Source organism: Hemiscyllium ocellatum, chromosome 10 (genome assembly GCF_020745735.1).
Source record: "Hemiscyllium ocellatum isolate sHemOce1 chromosome 10, sHemOce1.pat.X.cur, whole genome shotgun sequence".
NCBI classification, from domain to species: Eukaryota; Metazoa; Chordata; class Chondrichthyes; order Orectolobiformes; family Hemiscylliidae; genus Hemiscyllium; species Hemiscyllium ocellatum.
The window spans coordinates 56,372,126-56,398,217 of NC_083410.1; the positions used below are offsets into that span (position 1 = coordinate 56,372,126).

A 26,092-nucleotide genomic window follows, 5' to 3' on the forward strand; every position below is an offset into this window, starting at 1 on the left:
CCCTTCCTATAACTGCCATCCATTACATTCCCTTGCTCTTGTAAATTCCTCATTGCCTCTAACTGTCTCTCCAACTGATCCATTCGTGTTCAAAGTTGATTGACTAATTACTCACTTTTTTTTCTATAATGTATCACATAGTATTTCTTCTTTCATGAAACTTATGGGAATTAAACCTAGATTCAATCATGATAAGGAGTCTCTTTATTTTGATACTTAACCATGTGCTATTGCTAGTTATCTGTTCAATGGAGGAACCACAGTGTTTTAAAGAAGGCCACAGACATTCAATTCAAATTTAAAGATCTTTTAGATTTTATTTGGATCCATACTTGTTTGGTGCTCTTTGAGTGTAACTTTTATATTTAGATTTTCTGTGTCACTTAAAAGATATAGTTAATGTAGAAAATACAGCAGACAGTTTGTACACAGCAAGCTGTCACAAGCACTAATATGTTAACAATATATTTTGCTTCATTGATGTTGACTCATAATTACTGACCTGGTCACTGGGAATAATTCTCCTGCTCTCCTGGATCTTTTACATCCAGCTGGGAGAATAGATGGGACCTTGATTTAACACCACATCTGACAGTGCAGCATTCCCTCATTGCATTTTTTTTGAAATGTCAGCCTAGGTTGTAGTGCTCAAGTCTCTAGTGAAGGACTTGAACTCACAGCTTTCTGATTCTGAGGTAGAGTGCCACAAGCTAAAGCATTCCTAGCATCAAAAAGATTCTAGCCAACCTAGAATAAGCAGCTTTAATCTTAGTACAGCAATTGTAATTACTCATTATTTTCCACCAGTTCCAGGTGAGAGTTCATTTGGTACTCATAATTAGAAGGTCCTATATCTATAAATACCAAGGCAGACAAAACACTCCATTCTGTTTTCTACTCTCAAAGTACTGGTGTTGCTGCAGTATCTGTTGACCAGCAGAAATTGCTCCTGGCTGTCACAGACAGTTCATTTTGGATCATCCTCTTTTGTGACCAGCTTCATCTGATGAGCACTGTAAAATCCATTCTTTGCTGATACTCTTTGTCAATTATCTATTTACCATTTAAGAAATGTTTTATAGCTAAAGCAACAAACTAGTAAATATTTTAATCTTCTATCTTTCAAATCAATGAATATCATATTGAGCACATATATAACCACAGGGACTAAATGTGCAAACAAGGGTCTACTGTTCATTCCCTGGGTACGTTGGTAACGAGCTTTTTTGGGGATATGCTTCCTATGAAGAATATTGTATTCAGTCATTTTAAATTTGTATCGCATTGCTTCAAAAGTTCTAAGTATTTGGTATTTAAAGTGTTCTTTAATCTCCATGATTTTGTATTTTTTACTAAATTAATGTTAAATTTGTAAATATTCTTTGAGTTGTTGATTTGGAATTGAATATAACTTGCTAAATATTTCTAACAATTCTTTGAAAATTTGCAGATCGAATCTTACTGGACATACGAAGTGTGTCATGGAAAACATATTCGCCAATACCATGAGGAAAAGGAAACTGGTCAGGTACTGTGTGTCATTTTATCATGTTTTATTCATATCAATTTTTAGGTTATTTCACTGTTAACTTTATATCTTTGATTTAGCAGAAAGTTAATATTCAAGAATATTATCTTGGTACCATGAGAACACCAGCTGATTCTGAAACCAAAGGTATGAAGCCATCTACATCAGTAAGCACTGAATTTTCATTTATGTAGCACAGGCATACATATCAAGCATGTTACCTCAAACCTGTCAAGAAATCTTCAGTATGATGATGATCACAATGAAAGATTAATTGCGTTAAAGCAGCAACAATTAAAAAATAGTCTTTTTAGATCAGACCATTTTAGGTATTGTTTCATCACTTACTGTTGTATCTGATCATACTATGTAGCTCCAGCAATCTGTATTAGCAATATAGCTTTTAAAGTAGTAAAGCGTTTCATTCCTGTAAAGCCACTTGCACTCAGCCAAAAAGTGATCCCAGCCAAATTGCCATTGAACTGGTGACCAAAAAGGAAGGAATTTCACTGTTTAGGAGCTAGGTGACTGAAAGCATGTCACGAGTGCTGCTCTGAAGGTTATAGGGGAATGCTGAAGGACAAAGATAGAAGAACACAGAATTCTTACAGTGTTGAGGACATGGAAAAGGTTAGAAAGTTGGGCAGGAGGTACTGTGTGCCATCAGGGAATCTGAGAGTGATTATTTAGAATCAGAAAGAAATGTTTAATTTGTGTCATTGATTCTACAAGTTATAATTTCATTTTAACCCTGGCTAATAGAATTTTAAAAATTGATACAGAAGTTTTTACCATAATTCATTCATTATCTCTTTGTGACACATATTTTCGTTATGTTCAAGTATCGTGCCAAAAGAATCAAGTTTTAGATGACAGTAGATCCTCGAGCTTGTCCAGAACCATATGGAAACCCTTAGAATAGATTTGGAAGATGTGACAGCTCCCCTGAATAAACATACACACTTTCATTCTGTAATAGTGTTCAGTCTTTCACTGAGACAAATTTGAATCGCAAAAAGATGCCCCATTCTAGGCATATATTAACACACACAAACTATTAACTCCTAAGATGGAGCAACAAATTCAGTGCCAGTCCAAGAATTAGCATTGTGGTTAGATAAACAGTTGTAACGTTACCATGGATGTTTCCTCCTATTAAAATTCTGCAGTTGGGTTTCTAACTGGGGACTGGATCACAGTCCTGGGGAGATGTTTGTTCCTGTCACTTGTGTGAAATTATGTTGAACAATTCATGAAAATGTGTTTAAAATACAAGTACATTCTGGATTTCTATGTCTTTGTCTAGATTCTATTCCCGAACACTCAGAAGAATCTGGAAGTGAGAAATTGAAAGTAAGTGGAATATAGCTTTTTGCAGGATGATTCCGAACTGTACATACAGATTTCAAGTACAAAATTTTGAGCAGATTAACGAGGCACTTACATTAATACAGCACTTTTCTCCTCTTCAGATTTCTCCAAAAACATTTGTAGCTAAACTATTATTTCCAGAATTGTGATTGACTGGCCACAAATTGATAGTAACATGTTTCATGATTCTAAGCTTAGGTATTGGAAATAACTTGATACAATTGTAGGATTTAAATCTTGATCCTTATCAACAAGTTGCACGATATGTAAAATGTCAGCCTATTGCCCACAGCAAATCCACCAAACACTCATTCTTTAGTGTTCTACCTGAAGCCAAGTCCTAGGCTGATTGCCTGCTGATGCTTCATTCTGAACCGTTTTCTTGGCAGTTTTTGTCAGTGCTGACACAGTATTACTCTCAGGTTTGGCTGTGTGTACTTTTGAGTTATATGACATCTCCCCTCCAGGTGGCACTGCTAATTTGAATTTGTGAAGCGAAGCAGTGTTTGATCGCAGGCAGATTTTGTTGTCAATGGCAAAGTGACTGCATTTATTTTGAAGAAAGGTGCCCACAGAGATTTAGCCATGCAGATGAATTTTACCTTCCCCTGTGTTAATTTGATTCTGGCCCCAGCTCAAAATCTCCAGCAGCTGTAATGTCATCAAGAAGACTAAACAGTCTATCACATTGAACACAGGAAGCCAACAAGTTAAATGTGTTGCTGGGGGGGGGAATCCAAGATGGCGGCGACCCAGCAAGACTGAGTCCACAGTGCTCTACCCAAAACTTGGGCAAAGTGGGCTATCCACCCCCACCACACTCACTAAACCATTTATAATAGTTGTTAACCTTAAATAGTTACCTATTAGTACATTTAAATAGTCTAATACTAGCTGGAAAATGAGTAAAGGGAAGGGAACAGGCGGCTCTAAGAAAGCAGGGACCCCTCCCCCACCCTCTCCCTCTTCAGCTGCAACAAAGGTGTCTTCAGCTACTTCAGGAGATTTACCAATGAAGATGAGCTTTGAGGAGATGTTTACCAGGTGGGAGGCGAAGATTGATGCTTTTATCGATGAGTCTCGGCAGAGCAGAGAAGCACTATCAGCCGAGCTGCAGAAGCAGGGCAGAGACATTCAGGAATTGGGGTGCCGAGTCAGAGAGGTGGAGTCGAAGGCCGCAGCCTCAGAGACTGCGATAAAATCGGCAGCCGACCACATCCGTTTTCTCGAGAATCGAGTCCAGAACATAGAAAACCACATTGATGACCTCAAATCGATGTCGTAGAAAAAATATTCAGTTGTTGGGCCTGCCCGAGCAGGAAGAGGGAGGTCAGCTGACAGCATTCTTAGAGCATTGGCTGCCACAACTTTTAAATCTGCATAATGGATCAGGCCAGGTAAGGGTAGAATGGGCCTACCGGGTCGCAGTACGTGGGCCCGGCTCAACCCAGCGCCCACGCCCAGTCCTGTTCCAGCTGCAGAGCTATAGGGAGAGGCAGATGCTCCTGGAAGCCTCAAGAAATCTGGGAAAAGATCCCCAAGCTATGACCCACAAAGGATCCAGGATCATGCTGTTCCAGGACTTCTCCCCAGCTTTGGTCCGAAAGAGGAAGGCACTCGATGAGGCGAAGAAGCGTTTAAGGGACTTAAATATTCAATACTCCTTACGATATCCAGCGACGCTACGCCTTAGCCACGAAGGATCCATATATAACTTCGGATCACCGGAGAAGGCTAAGGAATTCTAGGACTCTCTTAAATAAACTGTAAGAGATTGTGGATGCTGGTCTGCCTTTCCCATTATTTTGGTTTACATCCCTTCATCTTTTCCTATCTTTCCCCCTATGTGTGTATGTATATATATATGTTGGGGCGTTTGGTTAATGTTGATGGGGAGAGGTGGTTACCTTATTCTATTTTACTTCTGTTTTTAGGAGCGGGGTTGTTTTTCTTTCCCCTGTTATTTTGTGGTATTATATTTAAGTATTACATGTTGAGATTGTAATCTTATAGTTATATATGGTATTAATATTCCCAAATATATTTAGATGTGGGTGTGGGTGGGGGTGGGGTGTTCACTGTTAACTCTAGCTTTATATTATATTTGAATTCTCCTCATTTTATTGAGGAACACCTGGGTCAAGGGTGGGGCACTGGTTGGAAGAGGGTAAGATGGACTGTGGGAGAGGAAGTGACGCTCCCTGGGAACAAGGGAGAAAATCTCCAATTCGGAATGTTTTATATCTTTTATACTTAGAAAGAGTTTTTTGTTATATTGTTTTGAGTGTATCAGAGAGTCTTTACTTTTGTAAATCTTGTATGCTCCATGCTCGGGATGTTCTAGATAGGGTTTCCCCTCCCGAGGGGTCTCGGATCTGTCCAGATGATTATGGCTGAACAGTCGGTTAAGTGGTGCACCTGGAATGTCAGGGGGAGTAATTCGCCAGTTAAAAGGAAGAAAATATTATCAAATCTTAAGAAGGAGAGAGTTGATATAGCTCTCCTACAGGAGACACACCTGTCGGATAAAGAACACTTAAAATTACGACGGCGGATTTGATCAGGCCTTTTTTTCCTCTTTTAATTCAAAAAGCAGGGGAGTCGTTATCCTTGTCCGGAAGAACTTCCCTTTGAAAATTCTAAATCAGATAAAAGACGAATCTGAATGATATATTTTGATTAAAGCCCTCATAAATGGAGAGGAATATGGGATCTTAAATGTGTACTGCCCCCCCGGCACACCCCTTTAAATTCATAACGGAAGCTTTTTCAAAACTGATGGCCTTTGGTGCCCGTCATACAATTATAGGGGGAGACTTTAATTGTATTATGGATCCGGAAATAGACAGGATTCCCAAGAGTGCCGCTGGAGTATCTCCCAGATCTAGACAACTGGCAGACCTGAATAAAGAATTAGGATTGGTAGATGTATGGAGATGTCTCCATCCACAGGGTAGAGATTTTTCTTTCTACTCTAATCCACATAAATGTCACACAAGAATTGATATGTTTTTTGCCCCATCGATTTTTCTAAATTCTATAGCAACCTGTAAAATAGGTACTATAGCAATCTCTGACCATGCTGCTGTATACATGGAAACTAAGGTAAAGAACAATGGGACATCCGCTCGGCATTGGCGTATGGACCCCTTCCTGATAAAAGATAGCAAATTTTTAAAGTACTTCTCCCAAGAACTTAAAACTTTTTTAGAAATTAATACTGGTACAGCTAGCAATCCGTCAATGATGTGGGAGACCATCAAAGCTTATGCACGAGGTTTGATCATCTCCTATTCAGCGACCCAGAGGAAAATGAAGGGAGAGCAACAGCGTCTGCTCGAAGCTCGCCTAAAAGCAGCCGAAACAGCATACGCTGATAGACCTTCTATCACAAAATTGCAGAGGATTACAGCTCTTAGGACAGCTTTAAACACCGCGCTTACTCAAACGGCTTAAAGGGAAATATTATTTGCGAAACAAAGATTATATGAATATGGCGACAAACCGGGTAGATACTTAGCATTTCTTGCAAAGAAAAAGAAAGCCCCTCAAACTATTCCGACCATCAAGGAAAGTACAGGTACCCTGACTCACGATCATAAAAAGATCAATGAGACCTTTAAAGAATTTTATTCTGAACTATATAGGTCGCAGGATTGTGAAGATAGGATTAGGAGGATGCAGTCATTTTTTAAAAATTTGACCTTCCCGGGCCTGACTCCGGAACAGGTGTCGGCCCTAAATACCCCTTTAACAGTCCAAGAAATACTTGAGGCAATTCGGCAACTTCAGAGCGGAAAAGCACCGGGCCCGGATGGTTTTCAAGCTGAATTCTATAAAGAATTTACAGGAATATTGGTTGACCCACTTATGGATATGTATAATTTTGCGCATAGTCAGGTCTGTCTCCCACCCACGCTGAAAGAAGCAAATATTTCTCTTATCCTCAAAAAAAGAAAAGACCCAGAAGATTGTGCATCTTACAGACCAATATCCTTACTAAATGTAGACTTTAAAATTCTCTCAAAAATGTTAGCACTAAGACTAGAAAGGGTACTGCCATATATTACAAAGGAGGACCAGACGGGATTTATTAAGGGCCGCAGATCATCCAATAATATCAGAAGGGTCTTGAATATGATCCAAGCCTGTCATCAGGGAAAGATACCAGGAGTAGTAATTTCATTGGATGCGGAAAAGGCATTTGATAGGGTTGAATGGTCATATTTATTTTACACATTGGAAAGGTTTGGCGTTGGACAGGTGTTTACCAAATGGGTTTCAACATTGTATAATGACCACAAAGCAGCTGTTATAACTAATGGGTTAAGATCGGATGGCTTCAGTGTGGGTAGGGGCTGCCGTCAAGGATGTCCTCTCTCACCATTGTTGTTTACACTGATAATCGAACCATTAGCAGAAGCCATCCGGACTGATCCTAATATAACGGCCCCGAGGATTGGTACAGGTAAACACAAAATTACCCTCTATGCAGATGACGTTCTCTTATTCCTCAGTAATCCTTTAATGTCAGTGCCTCGTCTAATTCAAGTTATTAATACATTTAGTGCATTCTCAGGCTATAAAATTAATTTTTCAAAATCGGAAGCCATGCCAATGGGTGGTCTGGCTATGATACCCCACTTAATGGATGGATCCCCTTTTCCCTTCCGTTGGTCCCTGGAGGGCTTCTTATATTTAGGTATTTTTATCACGCCAGTATTTGATCAGCTGTATAGGGCTAATTTTGTACAATTAATGGAAAGGATAAGGCAGGACCTCCAGCGATGGAGAGACCTTCCGACTTCCTGGCTAGGGAGAATAGCATTAATTAAAATGAATGTTCTGCCCCGTTTCTTATATCCTATGAGAATGCTCCCGCTGATGCTGCCAAGGCTAGCCCTACGTAAATTATATGGCTGGTTGGGCTCCTTTATTTGGAACCATAGACGGCCCCTTATTAAGCTGAAGAAGCTACAGCTTCCACAGGCAAGGGGAGGACTGGACTTCCCAGACTTTAGGAAATATCTGTTAAGCTCCCTACTAAGTTACATAGCTGATTGGGTTTCATCTGATCCACAATCAATTTGGCTGGATATCGAAGCCTCCCAAGTAAAATACCCACTTATTAACCTTTTATTTTCAGATAAGAGGAAAATCATTACAGACTACTGTAAAAATCCCATAATATTAAACACAATTAAGGCCTGGAATATAATGCGGCAAAATGAGGGTAACTCACATAAAACATCCCCCCCCATGCACCAATAGTAGGCACATGGGGATTCCAACCGGGGATTACAGATGCCACCTTTAAACTCTGGAGATCCAAGGGGATCTCATGCTTAGGGGACCTATTTAAAGATGGGATCCTGATGTCCTTTGAGCAGCTGCGTCTGAAATTCGGAATACCTAATGGGGATCTCTTTCGATACTTCCAAGTTCGAGATTATATACAGAGGAAGACTACATTAATAGATAGTCTTTATAAATCAGACAGAGAACGTAATGTCTTACTACCAGCGGGGGCATCCTCCGTTAGTACTATATACCATTTGCTACATGATGGAGTCTCAGGAGACATGGATGACCTGCTTAAAACATGGGAGCAGGACTTGGGGCTAGAAATCTCTGAGGATATGTGGAATGACATTTGGGAAAATGCTAGAAGAATTGCTATCTGTAACAGAACTCAGGCTATCCAACTAAAGATACTTCATAGGGCCCATATAGCTCCGGCTCGACTGGCAAAATTTAAGGCAGGAGCATCTCCAATGTGTCCCAAATGCAAAATAGAGGTGGGCACTCTTGCACATTGTCTGTGGACTTGTCAGAAAATCCGCAGATACTGGACTAAAGTGGCAAATACCCTGACAGAAATTTTAGGAACGGAAATTAGGGTGGACCCTGTATCTCTCCTTTTGGGCTTTTCGAACCTCTCATCTCTGGATATGCATGGGAAGAGACTATTTTCTATTCTCTCTTTCTGTGCAAGGAAAAATATTTTGGTGAACTGGGTGGCTGAGGGCCCCCCTGAACTTTCAAATTGGCACAGATTAATTATGGAATATATCCCCCTTGACTTCCTCACAAATATGGTGCACCGAAAGACTGAATTATTTTATAAAATATGGCAGCCCTTTTTGAATTATATAAATGCAGATATTTCGGCTATCCTAACAAGGGCTTTTATTTAGTGAAGATTTCAGACCGGGCTGCTCCGGGGCCCCTTGGGAGAGGAATCCTGCGCGAATACGGGTTTTATTATATTTGATGTTTATACATTCCGAGCATGTAAGAGACTTAGGTATACACTCTGGTTAGTTATAGGTTAGATTAGTAGAAAGTTGAGGTTTTTTTTCTTTCTTTTTTCGTTTCTTTTTTTTTCTCTTTTTGTTTCCTTTCTTTCTCTTTGTTAAATTATGACTATTGTATATATGATTTAATTGTACATCAATGTTTGTATTTGAGAGTTTTTTTTTTGTAAATTTGCAAAAATGTTAAATTTCAATAAAAATATCTACAAAAAAAAAATGTGTTGCTGGAAAAGCGCAGCAGGTCAGACAGCATCCAAGGAGCAGGAGAATCAACGTTTCGGGCATGAGCCTTTCTTCAGGAGTTAAATGCACAAGTCATCCTTCCCTTTTAATCATTTTGATAGGCAGTTTGATGACAGGCATTTTTCCATCTGCAAGAGATGAAGGAGGAGTGCAGTCTCAAATTCATAAATGAAAACAATGCTGGAGAGACTCAGCAGGTAAGGCAGCATCTGTGGAAAGAAGATATAGTTAAAATTTTTATTCCGATATAACTCTTCCAGAACTGAAAGGGGCTGGAAAATGGTGGTTTTGGTCTGTTGACAAAGAGAGAGTGGGAGTGAGTGGAACAGGTCACAAGGGTGCCTAGACCTCATCAAATCTGACTTCAGATGTGATCATTTGCTTTTGATGGTTGAATAAGCTAATTCTAGAAAGGCACTTCCTGCCACGTGCCACACATAAAGTTGTCCCTTACTGAATGATTTATGCTAACACTGTTTTCAGGCTGACATCTACCTTGGAATCTCTAAAATCAAGTGTCATGATGATGTCACACAACTGCCCATAAATTGTATAGCTATTTGCATCACCTCAGTGAGAGTTTTTCACTTACTGTGATTAATATTGAGGGGTTTTGTGTCTCTTGTTGACAGTAGCCTTGAATCCATGCTTTGGGTACTTTGCTGGTCTCTTGGTACAGACAACCTCCCCATATGTCATTATCCTTGGATGCATCCACCTTACATTCAGGATACATGCTGAAGTCAGAAAAGCTTTCTTTGCTTGATTAGCGCAAACATGCTTGATATCTTTAACATGGAAAGGACTACATTGTTGTTGACTTTGTCTTTCTACATACCTGTAATGCTTTTCTGTATCATGCCAAGGATATACATCGACACCGAAGTCTTTTTTCTTGATAGATCTAGGATGTCCAGGCTTCAATACCTCTAGCACTGAACTGAGGATACAAGCCTTTCAGGGAAGTATATTAGTCCTGCAGATCAGTTTGTTGTTTTGCCATGCTATTTTGTTAGCTGGTTAGAGTTGGTGGCATCCTTTCCAATGCATGCGCTGAGCTAGACTTTGAGACAGTTTGTCTGTCATAAATCCAAGCTAGCTGAAGGCTGAGTGGTGTGTTGACAAGTCTGGATATTTCAATCATTTTACAGAGAGAAAAGTAATGATTGGAACTTACAGTTAAGGTGGAAGCTGAAATATCATAAATGGAAAGTAAAACAAAAATTACATTGAAAACCTGCGCAACGGTTCTTTGGTTCTGAAGAAGGATCACTGGACACAAAATGTTAAGACGACTTTCTCTCCAAAGATGTTCCCAGACCTGCTGAATTTCTCTGGAATTTCTGCTTTTGTTTGTTTCAAATCTCCACAGTTCAATGTTTTAGGGTTTGACGTAGATGTCCCTACCCAGGGTGCTGCTAAGCCACTTGACAAACATTCTAATTAATCATGTTTGCTGATTTCAGCTGTCTAAAAGAACATTCTTCAATGGGGATGAGTAACTAGATGATAGAATCTAAATTATTCTTGTTTCTATAAAAGCAAGATTTTCAAAACAAACATAAAACCAGAAGCCATTTATTATTTGTAAGTTTCTTGCGATTCCTATGGTCTTTTGCATTCTACATAAAAGAGCAGTCTGTACAACCAAAATATGAATTTAAGAACATTTAGAAAAACATTATTAGTTCCCTGTCAGCTGCAGTTTTGCTTAAACTGAACCAAATGATCGATCTTATCTGTCCTTCAAAGCAACATCTATTTTTAAAGTTTAAAATCAGCAATGTCAAGTAATTGATCAGTATTAACAAATTAAAATATAATCAAATCCCTCATTATTGTAAACTACAGTTACTGATGTAGAATCAATTAAAATAGTAATTTGATTTTGACAGTGAAAGATGTAACTTTTGATATGCTTTTTAAGTGATATCATTGTAGTTTAGGCTTTCTTCTGGGTAGTCACCCCTTTTTAAATTAAAATTAATTTATTTTTGTTTTATAATTTTTAACCCATCTAAATTCCCATTTTACATTTTATGTATACAGCTTTAGATGCATAATTTCTGATATAGTCGCCTTTTGCTCCAGATCTAAGTTTTAAACTTGTTTTTGAAGATTCAGCTAAAGATAAAAAAACTTTTTCTCCATCTCAGTTTTTTTTTTGCATCTTTCTTAGAACTACTGTGTGAAACATGAAAACTGATTCTCCTAAAAAAGGTTACAAAGAAGACAAACCTGAAACATTTCTGTTGCTATGATATATATTGCTATATTCTGAGTTGTGAATGTTTCCACTAATGATTAAAGATAAGTCCTGTCAATGGTTGTTAATACTTTAATATACTAAAGTGGCAATTATTTAATTTTAAGGTTCACACCAAAAACATAGAAGGACAAATCACTCCTTATTATCCAGTGGTAATGGGAAATGGTACACCTTGCACCTTAAAACAGAACAAGCCGAGAGTCACCACTGTGATGTATGTCTGCCACCCTGAAGCCAAACATGAGATCCTCTCAGTTGCTGAAGTCACCACCTGTGAATATGAACTAGTAATCTTGACACCACTATTGTGCAGCCATCCTAAATACAGGTAAAGTAGCCAACAACACCATGTAATCTAAATTACCATAAACATTACCTATTTTTAACCTTAGTTTATCATAATCTGTTTGAACTGCATTTTTGTATTCATTCTTAATAACGTGGTGGCATTTGTGAGTGTTAACTTTGTTTTATCTTGCTCAGATTTAAATCCTCCCCAGTTAATGACATATTTTGTCAGTCAGTACATGGCTCACCATTAAGGCCTAAAAGTCTTGAACAGTTAGAAAAACAGCAAGAGGATCTGCTGAAACCACCTTTCACTACCCAGAGAGCCCAAGAGGTAACTATTATTATATGTTTGCTATTCTCACAAAAAGCTAAGGGAATGTGTTCCTGACTTCTGTGTATAGCTTGGGGAGATAGGAGGACCACAGATGCTGAAGAAGTCAGTATCAATAGAGTGTGGCACTTGAAAAAAGCACAGCAGGTCAAGCAGCATCTGAGGAGCAAGAAAATCAATGTCTTGGGTGTAATCCTTCATCAGGATTGGGGAGGGAGAATGGGGCTGAGAAATAAATAGGGGGTGGGATTGGCAGAAAGATAGATGAGATGGTGATCAGTGGGCAAAGGTAGGATGTGGTAGTGATAGGTCGATGAGAAATGTGTGGAGCCACTAGGTGGGAAGGAAGATGGACAGGTAGGTCAGGTCAAGAGGATGGAGCCAAGTCGGAGGGTTGGATCTGGAATGGGGTGGGGAGAAGGGACATTTGGAAACAGGTGAATTCAGTGTTGAGGCCATGTGATTATAAGCTACTGACGTGGAAGGTGAGATGTTCCTCTGCCAGTTTGTGGATGGCCTTGTTTAGGTGGTAAAGGAGGCCCAGAATGGACATGTCACAGGGGGAGGGGGTAGGATAGATGGTCATTAGAAGATGAGGTTGGTTGGTGCAAATGGACCAGAAAGGTTCCCGAAACTGTTTGCGCTTGCTCTCTGACATAGAGGAGACCACATTGTGAGCAATGGATGTAGAAAATAAGGTTTGAGGATATGCAAATAAATCTCTGCTGGATTTGGAATGATCGTCTGGGGCCTTGGAAGGAGGTGAGGGGGGAGGTGTGGGTGCCAGGGGAAGATGCCAGGTGTGGAGATGAAGTTGGTGGAGAGTGTGGAATTAACGAGAGAGTTCTAGTGGGAATGCTCCCTGCGGAATGCAGGTAGGCGTAAGGAGGGAAATATATTTTTAATGCTGGAGTCTGACCGTAGCGCTTCTTCCTCTCCTGCATACCCACCCAGTCCCCCTCCACTGATACTCTCTTTTGATTGGCTGAACTGATCCTCACCCTAAACAACTTCTCCTTTCAATCCTCCCACTTATTACAAACCAGAGGGGTGGCTATGGGTACTCGTATGGGTCCCAGCTATGCCTGCCTCTTCATAGGATATCTGGAACAGTCCATCTTCCACAGTTACACAGCACCAACCCCCATCTTCTCCTCTGCTACATCGATGATTGTATCAGTGCTAACTTGTGCTCTCGTGAGGAGTTTGAACAGTTTATCCACTACACCAACACCTTCCACCCTGACCTCCTATTCACCTGGACCATCACTGACGCCCCTCTCCCCCTCTGGCAACCGACTTTACATTGACATCTACTTCAAACTCACTGACTCCCACAGCTATCTTGACTGCACCTCCTCCCACACCCCCTCCTGTAAAATGCGCGGTCCTTTACTCCCAATTCCTCTGCCTTTGCTGTAACTGCTCCCAGGATGAGCAGTTCCAATGCCAGACTGGTCCTCCTACTTGTAGGGCTGTAATTTCCCCTCCTGTTATCAACAATGCCCTCAATTGCATCTCCTCCATTTCCTGCACTTCCACCTTCAAACCCTACCATCCCAAACAATCCTCTTTGGTCCTCACATTCCACCTCACTAATCTCCAAATCCAGTGCATCATGCTCTGCCATTTTCGCCACCTACAGACAGACCCCAACACCAAAAATATATTTCCCTTCCCATCCCTATCTGCATTCCATAGGGACCGGTCCCTCCGTGACTCCCTCGTTAGGTCCATATTCCCCACCAATCCTGACTCCACATGTGGCACCTTCCCTTGCAACCATAAGATGTGCAAAACCAGTGCCCACACATTCACATCCCCCCCCACCGCACCCAACCTCCACACCAGGCCCCAAGGATCATTCAAAATCAGAGATTTACTTGTACACCCTACAACCTCACTTACTGCTCCAGATGTGGTCTCTTCTACATCAGCGAGACAGAACACAAATTCACAGGACAGTTCAGGGAACATTTCTGATCCGCTCGCACCAACTAACCTTCATCTTCCTGTCGCCATCTATTTCAACTCCCCAGTGACATGTTCATTCTGGGCCTCCTCCACTACCGAAACAAGGCCACCCACAAACTGGAGGAGGAGCACCTGATCTTCTGCCACTGGAGCCTACCAACATTGAATTCACTAGTTTCAAAACCTCCTATCACGGGGGTGGCACTGTGGCTCGATGGTTAGCACTGCTGCCTCAAAGTACCATGGACCTGGGTTTGATTCCAGCCTCAGGCAACTGTCCGTGTGGAGTTCGCACATTCTCCCCATGTCTGCATGGGTTTCCTCCCATAATCCAAAGATGTGCAGTTTAGGTGAATTGGCCATGCTAAATTATCCATTGTATTCAAGGATGTGTAGGTTAGGTGCATTAGTCAGGGATAAATGTAGGATAATAGGGTAAGGGGATGAGTCAGAGTGGGTTAGTCTTCAGAAGGTCAATGTGGACTTGTTGGGCCGAAGGGCCTGTTTCCACACTGTTGGGGTTCTATGATCCAACCCTTTGATTCAGCTCTGATTTGTTGACTTGACCTGACCTACTGTCCACCTTTCTTCCCACCCATCTGCTCCACACTTCCCACCAACCTACCACTATCACCTCCTACCTTCGCCCACCTACCTTTCCACAGCCCCATCCCCCTCATTTATTTCTCAGCCCCCTTGTCCCTCCCCTGTCCTGATGAAGGGTTATGCCCAAAACATTGACTCTCTTTCTCCTCAGATGCTGCCTCACCTGCTTTGCTTTTTCCAGTGCCACATTTTATCAACTTCCGCATATAATTCACAAACAAATTGGTTGTGAAATAGAATATTTGTATTGTAGTGCCTGTTCTAAAACGAATTAGTGAAATTTATGTTTGTGTTGACCATGCTTCGAAACAATGGTAATATATTCAGATTCTATATTATTTAGGCATTTAAGTAATTAACAATTTTGTTGTGTAAAGATAATTGTCTAAATAATAACTATATCCAATTTTTGCATATCTGTTGCAAATTATTAAGTGTGGATTTAAGATATTTCTAATTTTGTTATCTTTGTCCCATGTAGCTCACCAGGTGAGCATATGGTCCTTCCTCAGTGACCTTTTATTATTTGTTCTCCATTTCTGAAAGGGCTTCAGTTTAGTACCTTCTTACTTATACTCCTTAACTAACATAAAGAATTAAAAGATCATCCCATTTCTATGTAATGATGGGACATATTACAACTTAACATCAAAGCTGCTGAAGTTACGAACTTCTTACCTTGCACTTTATTTTGCATTGTTACGTAAATAAATCTCAGTGTAATTTGAGTGCTGTACAAAATTATTTCAAATTGATAAAGATTGGCAACACATTTGAAACTGTGAAATGTACAAGACAGGAACATTAATCCATGACAATATTAATGAGATGGATGGAAAGAAAGTTCTACTTGGAATGTTTTTTTTTCCAAGTATTTCAGCTGTGTAACCAGCCGATATGAGTTATTTTCCACACTGGGCTTAAGAGTTGAGCAGACTTTTTTTTTGATAGTGTTCATGCACTTCAATGAATGTCATTTTGAAATGGTTTCTTTGTTGGGTTAACAATAGGAACTTGACACAACATCCACAAGTGATGAAAAGTTTGTATCCCACAAATCGATTAGTGTTGGAGGACAGCAGCCAGTTGTTGTAGGAACTACTCACATCTCAAAACTGACTGATGAACAGCTTATTCAGGAATTTCTAAGTGGCTCCTATTGCTTCCATGGGGTAAGAGTCCATTCCTTTGCTCATCTTTTTGAACAGTAGTCATAAGAATTAAATTAGGGTCACAGCAGTAAATATAAAACTGAATCAATTGGTTGAAAGTTTGTCTTTGAGAAATAAAGCCAGAAGCTAATTATGTCTATTTTGAACTATTAGTTCAGTGTAAACTTGTAGAAGAATGATGGACAGTCTACATAAAAATGCTGGAATGGATAAAAGCCTGTGTTTCATCGGCTAAACAAGATTCCAGCTCCAGGAAATAACGTTAGCACTGGAATAATCAGCAGTGAAACTATTCCAATATGAAATACATGATTTCTGAAATAAATACATCCCTCTCTGGCAAAAATCTAGTTCTAATGAAAATGAAACAAACTTAGCTCCAGTTGTCTCAGTAATATTACAAATTAGAGTTGTGAATGTGAGAAATGTTGGAAGATTGAAATATGAGATTGAGGAAGAATAAGAAAAATGACCTTCAAGTGATTTATTGTTGAAAGTCAATTTTAAATGATCACTGTGTGACAATGAGAAGAGCTGTTAGGAAAAACTATGCCAGGAATGTTTTGAAGCATGAAATAATTTGATTCCTGAATCAAATGTCATTGCATCTTTTAAGGGAAAAGGGCATAAACATTTTGAAGGAAGATAAAGGTCTATGGAAGAGACAAGGGAAATGAGATTTGTTGTCAGCAAGACATGATTTACATTGCTTTCTATTGCTGTACTGGCATTCAAGAATGTGATGTGGGATGAAAATTTGTGATGATGATTTTGTTGAAAACATGAGTTTAAAGAACAATATGGATTTAATTTTCGGAAGTTTGATTTTATTTATGTAATTTGTGTTAACAGGAGAGACCATCATTTTTTAGTTTTGTGTGGTACTGGAGCAGCTAAGATTTTGTTCAGTGCATCTAAATAACATCTTTGAAATGCTTGGTAAATAGTTCAGTGCAGGACTAACAAAGATAACAGCAGTTTTTTACTTCTATCTAATGGCAAGAGCCCAGTACCTCAGAAGTTCAAAACCTTCTACGAGGTCTGCCAGTATGTGAAGGTTCAATCAGATTAAAAAGGAATTTTTTGTCAAATTTCAGACTGGAGGCATTACAGATATTGAGCAAAATTTAAACCGGCATTTTAATTTTTGTTAATAAACTGTCTGACGGAAAGATGACTTCATATAAATCGATAAAATTGAGGAGGTTCAACAAGCTACTTGTGGAGAGATTCTTTACATTTGTGGGAGAATCCAAAACTTTAGCTTGTTTTCAAAAGGAAACTAGATAACAACAGATGGAAAGACACTCTGAAAGGCTAAGATGAGAAAGAGAATGGAAAGAAGTTCACATGAAGAACAAATTTCCTACCAGTTAGATTGGAGCAACAGTTTCTGCAATGTATCTTGTATGTCTTGAATGTTTTGTGTTTTAGAGAATTTGTTTTTATTTATATGGAAATCCTGAGTTTGTATGGGTGTCATGTTGCTTGTTGCATGATGGCTTCCTATTTTTGTGCAAGGAGTGTTTGAATCTGTTGTGCATCAGGTTTTGTATTTCAGCAAATTCTTACCAGGAGATTTTTTTTTCCATACATTTCTGATCCTTGGTTCTAAAGGTGGACATTCCTAAGCCAGTGAATCAAACAGAGAATCTAAATAGAATTGAACTGATGATTATCAAACTGAATTTTCAAAAGTAATTTTAAAAGTAGAAGACGTGAGGGAAATTTCAGCCGAACATCTTATATACATCTCCCGCTCCCTGCACTTCAAACAGTGCAACTGCCGTATTGGGGTTGTGTAGGTGAATGCTTGGCTATGGATAGTGGGTAGTACAGGAACATCATTGTTAGTGTGAAATAGTAAACACACTTTGGGGAATTAAGCCATCAAAGACAAATAATTGCAATTAAAAAAACTTTGAGAATGCTTTGTTCCTTTGCCAGAAGTTTAACTGTCCTTCTCTCTTTTGATTTGTCTCTTTTTGTATAGTTTATTCCTGTTTAAAAATGGTAATGAAAGGGAGTTTAATCAGCAGTGATTGAGCAGAACATCTTTAGAAGTTACTAATATTTCCTGTTTCCCTAGTTTAGATCTCGTTCCTGAAATATCTATTCTGGTTGAATTATTTGTGTCATGGCATTTCAAATATGGATAATTTGCTTTACTGTTATATTGGCAGGGTGTGGGATGGTGGAAATATGAATTCTGCTATGGTAAGCATGTGCAGCAATACCATGAGGTATGTGTGATTGCATAATGTTTTATTTTGTTTTCAGTAAAATGATTTTTTAAGATTTTTAATTAACATTTAGAGTTTGAAATTAGAAAGGCCATCTGGGTGTTTTTCTGGTAGCATGGATAAGTGGGGCCAAATGGCCCCTTTCGGTACTGTATATACTGTAACAAAATGTTGAAACAAAATTAAAAGCTTACATCGGCATTGTCTATACTTAGACTGTTTAGTGTTTTTTTTAATCAATAATTTTATTTTTCAGTAGATGTGGGTGACAGTAATTAGGCCAAAATTTATTGTTCATCATTGTTTGTACTTGAGAAGTTGCTGATGAGCTGCCTTCTTTAATCACAGTACGCCATCTGGTATGGGTACATGCACAGTGGTGTGAGGATGGGTGTTCCTAGATTTTGACCCAGCCACATTAAGGAAACAGTAGTGCAGTGGCAAGTCAAGACAGTGTGTGGCTTGGAGGGGAATTTGCAGGTGGTTGTGTTCCCATGCACTTTCTGCACTGGTTCTTCCAGAAGATAGATTTTGATTTTTGAAAGCTGCTACGTAAGGAGTCTTAATAAATTACTGCACTGCATCTTGTAGATTGTACATACTAGTGTGAGCCAGTACATCAGCGATTGTTGGTGTGAATGTTGAAGATGGGGACATTCAAATTTCGATACAATAGTTAAAAATTGTAACAATCTGGTTTTCTTAATTTTATGGTATTCTTTATATAAAAATTAGAGCGTGTTCATACATATTTTTCCCATGGCTCAACTCATTAAGATAATGAGTAACTAAGCCAAACACCAGGAAGCATACAAGATCAGTATTTGTTGAGTTAAATGATATCCACCTAGATGATCCATAGAATTGCTACATTCAAAATGAGACAACGATGATGTGGAGGATGCATCACCCAGAATTTCTACTCCTGATCACTATGCAGTGAAATATTCATATGTGGCCATTAAATCCATTAAGATACTCCACCAAGGAGTCGCTAGCTTTGAAAAAAAGAGGAGAAACATGGCAAAGCAACAGCATATTTGCATATTCACTTACTCAGGTTTGCAAATATGAAGATTTTCGTGTCATAGATTGCAATGTAAATTTGGCAGTAACTTGTCTCTCACTGAGTTACTAGCTTTAGTATAGGGAACAGTAATGCTTGGTGGGTGTGACAGCATTGGTGCGTGTCTGAAATAGTGTTGATGACTTATTAAAGAACCATAAAAGATTGCTACCATGTATATAATTCATGCTGTGCTCAAAGCCTGGAAGTGCTAAGTGCAGACACTGAATGCAAAACGTGGGGGATAAGATAGGAGGAATCATTGGACTCAAAATGGTAACTATTTATTCTTCCAAAAAATGCTGCCAGAGTTGCTGAGTTTCTGCAGCATTTTCTGTTTTTAATATATGGCCTGACTTTAAGGTGAAGGCTAATGGCTACTTGGTGTACTAGTCTTCCCCAGAAGATAGCCTCTAATACTTTCTGCCTCCAAACTGATTTTTTTTTCTTTTTAGTTTTAAGCTATGACAAGTACATTACAAGATAATTACTTTTTATATTGTCTAAAGGATAAAGGAGCTGGAAAAAGCATCATTGTGGTTGGTACCTGGAATAAAGAAGAACATGTCACGTGGGCTGCAAAAAATTCAGCACGGTCTTACCAATGGAGAGAAGATGGAACACAGAAAGTGAGGTGAATTTGTAAGGATTTAATGCATAACTCACTGAGTAGCTTCAGCTGGAACATTGAACAACTTTGAGCATCATACTTCAGGAAAAATACAAAAGTCTATAAAAGGTAGAGGAGGTTTATCAGGACATTGTCAGTAATAAGAGTCTTAATTATGAAAAGAGATTCCAAAAGTTAGGACTGTTCTCCTTCGAGCAGAGAAGGCTATGAATGACCTAATAAAGGTTCCCCAGATAATACATGCCAATAGATTTTCAATATCTACTCTATTCCCACCAACAGGTAGGTCAACAAACAGAGGTCATAGATTAAAATTTTTGTTAAAAGACCTAAAAGGAAGACAGACAGATTTTTTGTTATTGGAATCTGAAAAGCTGCTAATCGTAGATTTCATAAAGTTGGATAGCAATTGAGATGGGCCAAAGTGACAAATGAAGTTTAATTTAGATTAATATGAGATGCCACATTTTGGGAAAGCAAATCTTAGCAGGATTTACACACTTAATGGTAAGGTTAGGGGAATGTTGCTGAACAAAGAGACCTTGGAGTGCAGGTTCATAGCTCCTTGAAAGTGGAGTCACAGGTAGATAGGATAGTGAAGAAGGCCTATGGTATGCTTTGGTCAGAGTATTGAGTACAGGAGTTGGGAGGTCATGTGGCAGTTGTGCAGGACGTTGGTTAGACCACTTTTGGAATATCGCATGCAATTCTGGTCTCCTTCCAGTGGAAGGATGTTGTGAAACTTGTAAATCTTCTCTGAATCCTTTCAAGGATGTGGCCAGGGTTGGAGGATTTGAGCTATAGGGAGAAGTTGAATTGGCTGGGTCTCTTTTCTCTGGAGCGTTGGAGGCTGAGAGCTGACCTTATAGAGGTTTATAAAATCATGAGGGGTATGACAGGATAACTGGACAAAGTCTCTTCCCTGGGCTGAGGGAGTCCAGAACTAGAGGGCATAGGTTTAGCTTGAGAGGGGAAAGATATAAAAGAGGCCTAAGGAGCAACTCTTTCACATAAAGGGTTGTACGTGTATGGAATGGGCTGCCAGAGGAAGTGGTGGAGGCTCGTACAATTCCAACATTTAAAGGCATCTGGATGGGTATATGAATAGGAAGGGTTTGGAGGGATTTGTGCTGGGTGCTGGCAAGTGGGACTAGATTGGGTTGGGATATCTGGTCAGCATGGACAGTTCGACCAAAGGGTCTGTTTCTGTGCTGTACATCTCTATGATACTATGACTCTTAATTGAGGATGAGGATATTTTCTAGTTATGGACCAAAAGCTGGATGTGGGGTTAAAGACAGTAATTTATTCAAAAAGCCAACACTGACGTAATGGCTTCCTTTTGTCATCAATCATTTCTGTGGATGACATCTTTTGAGTTATCATGAGCTATCAAATAAATCTGAATTTTTCAGTTCACACAACATTTATTAAGTAAGAGTGGTTAACAGAATGTGTGATTCAATCACAACAAATATTATTCAGTCACTGTCAACTATGATATTTTTGACAAAAAGTAGAGATGTCTATCTCAGTAATTACTTTATAATGCAAGGCAGCAGGCAGACGTGGAATCATGTTGATACCAAGCTGTGATAATTCATGGCAGTGTGTGAAGGCCTCTGTTGCTTTTTAACATGAGACTGAGATACACATGCATTTAACTATATCTTTGTGTACTTAAAATATGCATTGCACACAAGTTTCTTGATTGCAATAATTCGTAGTGGCATTTGTAATAAATATTGTTTAAGATTGTAGACCTATAACACAATAGCAAATGATCAGTTCTTGTTAGCAATCTTTCTCTGAAGCCACCGTATAAAACTACATAATTATTTTCTGCTTCAAGGTTCGGCTACATTTAAAATCTACAATTACTTGAATAAATCTGGAATCAAATTTTCCATGGTAGAGTTATGCAAATCGTTTGGCTGATCTCCGCATGTGTTTAATACTTTGTGGATGTATTAAATCTTCTAACTTGAACTCCATAAAGCATTAGTAATGTAGCTCAGTCATGACTAAATGTGCCAACTATTAGTGCACCTTTTACTAAAATTAGCTGAAAATTGATGTTGTAAATACTGTTCTAATTACAGTTAATTACATTTCTTTTCAGGGTTGTTTCACATTTTTATGGAAATGGTGATCTTTGTGATTTGACAGGAAAGCCACGACAAGTGGTTGTAAAATTGAAGTAAGTCTGAGATCTTTGTCACATCACAGATCTATTTTTATTCAGGCGTATAGATTTAACTCAGTCTTTTCATTTTCCAAATGGCTACACCATAATTTTAAAATTCTCATCCTTGCTTTAAATCCTTTAATATTACCCTTTCCTATCTCTATAATCTTGACCAGGCCCACAAACTTGCAACATCTCTGTACCCTTTTAATTCTGATATCTTGAGCAGGCCCATTTTTAATCACTGCCCCATGGGTGACCTGGTATTACCTTGGCCATGGACTCTGGGTTTACATCCATTAATCGCTTTGTGTATCTACTACTTTCTTTTATGACGCTCCTTGAAACCTACTGGTTCAACTAAGCTTGGCATCTGCCCTAATATCTCCTGGGGATGTAACTTGGGTCTTTTTTTCATAATGGTCACATGAAGCATCTTGTATTATTGCATGAAAGGTGCCACACAAATGCAAGTTAGCTGCACAAAGAGTTTGAATTTCAGGACAGCGTTCATATTTGTTATGTTCTGTAACTGTCAGTCAAATTTTCTTTTTGCTTTTAACTTTATTTAAATAAATGTATACTCTGTCATAGATGTAAGGAATCAGAGTCTCCTCATGCAGTTACAATCTACATGCTTGAGCCGCAAACCTGCCAATATATTTTGGGGGTGAGTAACATATACCTGTTCCGACATGAGTTATATTTTCTGTGTGCATTTTACACTTATCCTTTTTAGTTTCTTTGGAATAAACCGCCCATTTCTTTCATTTGTTCTTGGGGTGTGGGCGTTGCTACCATTTATCATCATTCCCTAATTGCCCTTGAAGGAGATGGTTTGCTGCCAGTTTGAACCACTACAGTTCATGTGATGTACATATACCTTTGGTGGTATTGGAAAGAGAATTTCAGGATTTTGACCCAGCAACAGCAAAGGAATGACTATATTGCTCCAAATCATGATGGTCTGTGACTTGGAGGGAAACTTGCTGGCATTAGAGTGTCCATGAGCCTGCCACGTTTTTCTTTGTGGTGGCAGAGAGAGGTCACGGGTTTGAAAGATGCTGTAGAAGAGCCCTTTAGGTTTCTTCAGTGCATCTTGCAGATAGTAGTAGACTCTCCTGCCACTGTACAGGAGGTGGGAAAGCGGGAGGTAAATTGTAAGAATTTCCAGACTCTGAACAACTTTTATAGTCACTGCCATTGTAATGTTACAAGAGCAGTTAAATTTCTCATCCGTGTAACCCCAAGATATCTCAAATTATTTATCTTATCCTTTCACTCTTTTTCTCTCATACGCTCATCCGGTTTGCTTTTGAAAGCATCAAAAATCTTGAACTCGACCTTTTTTCTTGGTTACAAATTCCATATTGTCAAGGCATTCATACAGCACTTAGTTAAATAATATGGCAATCAAATGGAAAATAAGATGAGGGTGTTGGTACATCTCAGCCTCCAAATAAAGCTGGAACAAACTGATTTCCCCTGTTGAGAATATGTGCAGCAGGTTTTTTTTAAAAAAACTGCTAAAGTTATACATTAGCCATTGTAACCTTCTAGACATACTTTAGAAATACACTAGTGACACCAAGGCATGCAAGAATATGGGGGCCAAGTGTTGGAAAATGGGATTAGAGTAGTTAGGTGGTTCTTTCCAACTGGCACAGAGTTGTTGGGTCAAAGGGCTTTTCTTTTCTGTGCTGTAGATCTCTACCTAGAAAATCAGCAAGTTAAAGATACACTCTGGCATTATGATTTCACTTGATGGAATCTGTTTTCCAATACCATTTTCAAATGACAGCAATATACTCTAATTGTATGGACAGCTGATTTTTAATGTTATGGGCCTGCAGCAGTGTCTGTGATCTAGTTTGTTTTACCTATTGACTCCACTGGGTCATGCAGCAGCAAGGTTTCAGGCTCATTGTCTGGTCTGTGCTAAATTAATTGATTTCTTGTATCTGGGACATTGATGTGTGATATTGATATGTAAATTATATTGACTTCTGTTCATTGATATGATTGGCAAGGCTCAATCTGATATTTTGTTTTTCTCAGGTGGAATCACCAATAATTTGTAAAATTCTGGACACAGCTGATGAAAATGGATTACTTTCAGTACCTAGCTAAAACAACAGCACAGACTAGATTTCTGTCGGAAGAACAAGATTTAATGTGCTAATTATGAGGGAATGAATACAGATATAGTGTGGAAACTCCATTATCAGCATTTTATCTTGTATCTATTTCTTTTAAAATGGACATTTAAGAAATAAGTATTTGATATTTTCATAATAAGACAGTGGAGTGAGTTATTTCACTGCAGTGAGTGCTTGTAAATATATTGTATAAAAAATGTAGACTGCGTTGGGATATCTTTGAATTTGTATAATGATTTAAATGCTACTTGAAACTTGTACATCTGATGTGCTAATTGTAATTTTACCAAGATGTAAATTTTAAATTTAAACTATTTTACAGATCTTTATTACAAGAGTCATCTTTTTTGTTAAATTCCTAAGTATTCAAATTTCATAGGCTATCAAAGAGCATTGATAGATTGCACCTCAACCATTGGAACTCCTGGATTGTTTTTGAATATTGTGTTGTATTTCTTATTTTTATTTTCCATTGAGGTTTTGTAACATTTTTGAAAAGTATTATGACTTCTGAATCCAGATGTCTTAAATGTACCTTCTGCTTAATTGGAATAGGCAAATGTTGTGGCTAAATTGAATAAATTCTTTTCAGACTAGAATTATATAACAAGGTTTCCTTATGGCTGTGAATGAAAATCAAATAGCTGGCATGAGTAACAGGTGCAGTGCACTTCATAACATGTATGTTCACCATAGAAGAATTAAAAATAATTAATCTCTGTTTAGAACTAACTAACTGATCCACACAGGCTAAGAATATCCAGGTTTAAATCCCTAAACTGTCCTTGGATAATTGATCTCAATGGATTAGAAATGGTGGGGGAGCAGTGAGCGCAATGTAGTTTATCTAAAGTAGAGGACAATTCAGAATGCTTTGTCTTCCTAATCACTTGTGTACACGGCTGAAAGAAACATAGGTTATATCACAATTGCATAACTGTGAATGTGACCCCTTTGCTTTAGTTGTTGTCAAAGTTCAAACATAAGTAACTAATGGCCAATAAATCCACTCTAAAACAGACTCATTTCTTTTCAATAAGGAGTGGGAGGAAATGGATTTTAAAATAAAAAGGTGAAACCTCGTTTGAATTCTCTCCATTCGGCTCCATCAATCATAAGACTAATGTAGAAGTCCAAGTTGTCTTTTAAAATGTATTAAAATCATATTATGACTAAACAGTTAACATTGGAAGCTACCAATAAACTGTTTGCATGGATTTGTAATGATAAACATATTGTTCTTCTAAATTATAGTGAGCTGACTACTTTTAAATCTGTTGGATTAATGTCACAGGATTATTTGTTTTAATGATTGATTTAATTTCATTTTCACTTTGCGATTCTTTGTGACAGGTACTGAATGGATTAAATCTATCTCCATAGCAGTCCCTGTTTGTTTGCTAACATAATAAAGCAAGAGAGTATCGACTGAATAAAATACCTTGCACCGAAATAATCATCATTATTTAGCTGCTGTGACAGAACAGTGGTGAGAAAAATACGTCATTAAGAATAATGCAAAAGTGAATGACAAAACATCATTTAATCCATGATGATGTCTTAACAGAGGATGGAAGTAAGAGAAATCAATCATCATAGTTAGAATTGAGGGGTAAAAGAGGACTGAAAACTGGAATGGGAGTTGTCTACAAACCTAGCAGCAATGAACTGGCAGGATATTTTAATTCTGAATTGAGGCTTTT

The 26,092-nt window shown here is 38.6% G+C and overlaps 1 protein-coding gene across 2 annotated transcripts in view; it reads left to right on the forward strand.

Annotated features, from left to right (window-relative positions):
• erlec1 (endoplasmic reticulum lectin 1) overlaps positions 1 to 25,603 on the forward strand; it is a 39,222-nt gene extending 13,619 nt beyond the window's left edge. Inside the window, exons 4-14 of one of the 2 annotated variants that reach the window (XM_060830930.1) lie at positions 1,451 to 1,528; positions 1,609 to 1,675; positions 2,835 to 2,881; positions 11,833 to 12,056; positions 12,212 to 12,350; positions 15,941 to 16,102; positions 18,286 to 18,345; positions 19,921 to 20,045; positions 22,165 to 22,242; positions 22,825 to 22,900; positions 24,289 to 25,603. In XM_060830930.1, the coding sequence (XP_060686913.1) occupies positions 1,451 to 1,528; positions 1,609 to 1,675; positions 2,835 to 2,881; positions 11,833 to 12,056; positions 12,212 to 12,350; positions 15,941 to 16,102; positions 18,286 to 18,345; positions 19,921 to 20,045; positions 22,165 to 22,242; positions 22,825 to 22,900; positions 24,289 to 24,360 (1,128 nt within the window). In that variant the 3' untranslated portion in view covers positions 24,361 to 25,603. The remainder of the gene's footprint in view (positions 1 to 1,450; positions 1,529 to 1,608; positions 1,676 to 2,834; positions 2,882 to 11,832; positions 12,057 to 12,211; positions 12,351 to 15,940; positions 16,103 to 18,285; positions 18,346 to 19,920; positions 20,046 to 22,164; positions 22,243 to 22,824; positions 22,901 to 24,288) is intronic. The other variant, XM_060830931.1, reaches the window with a different exon arrangement.
• Positions 25,604 to 26,092: the final 489 nt, after the last annotated feature.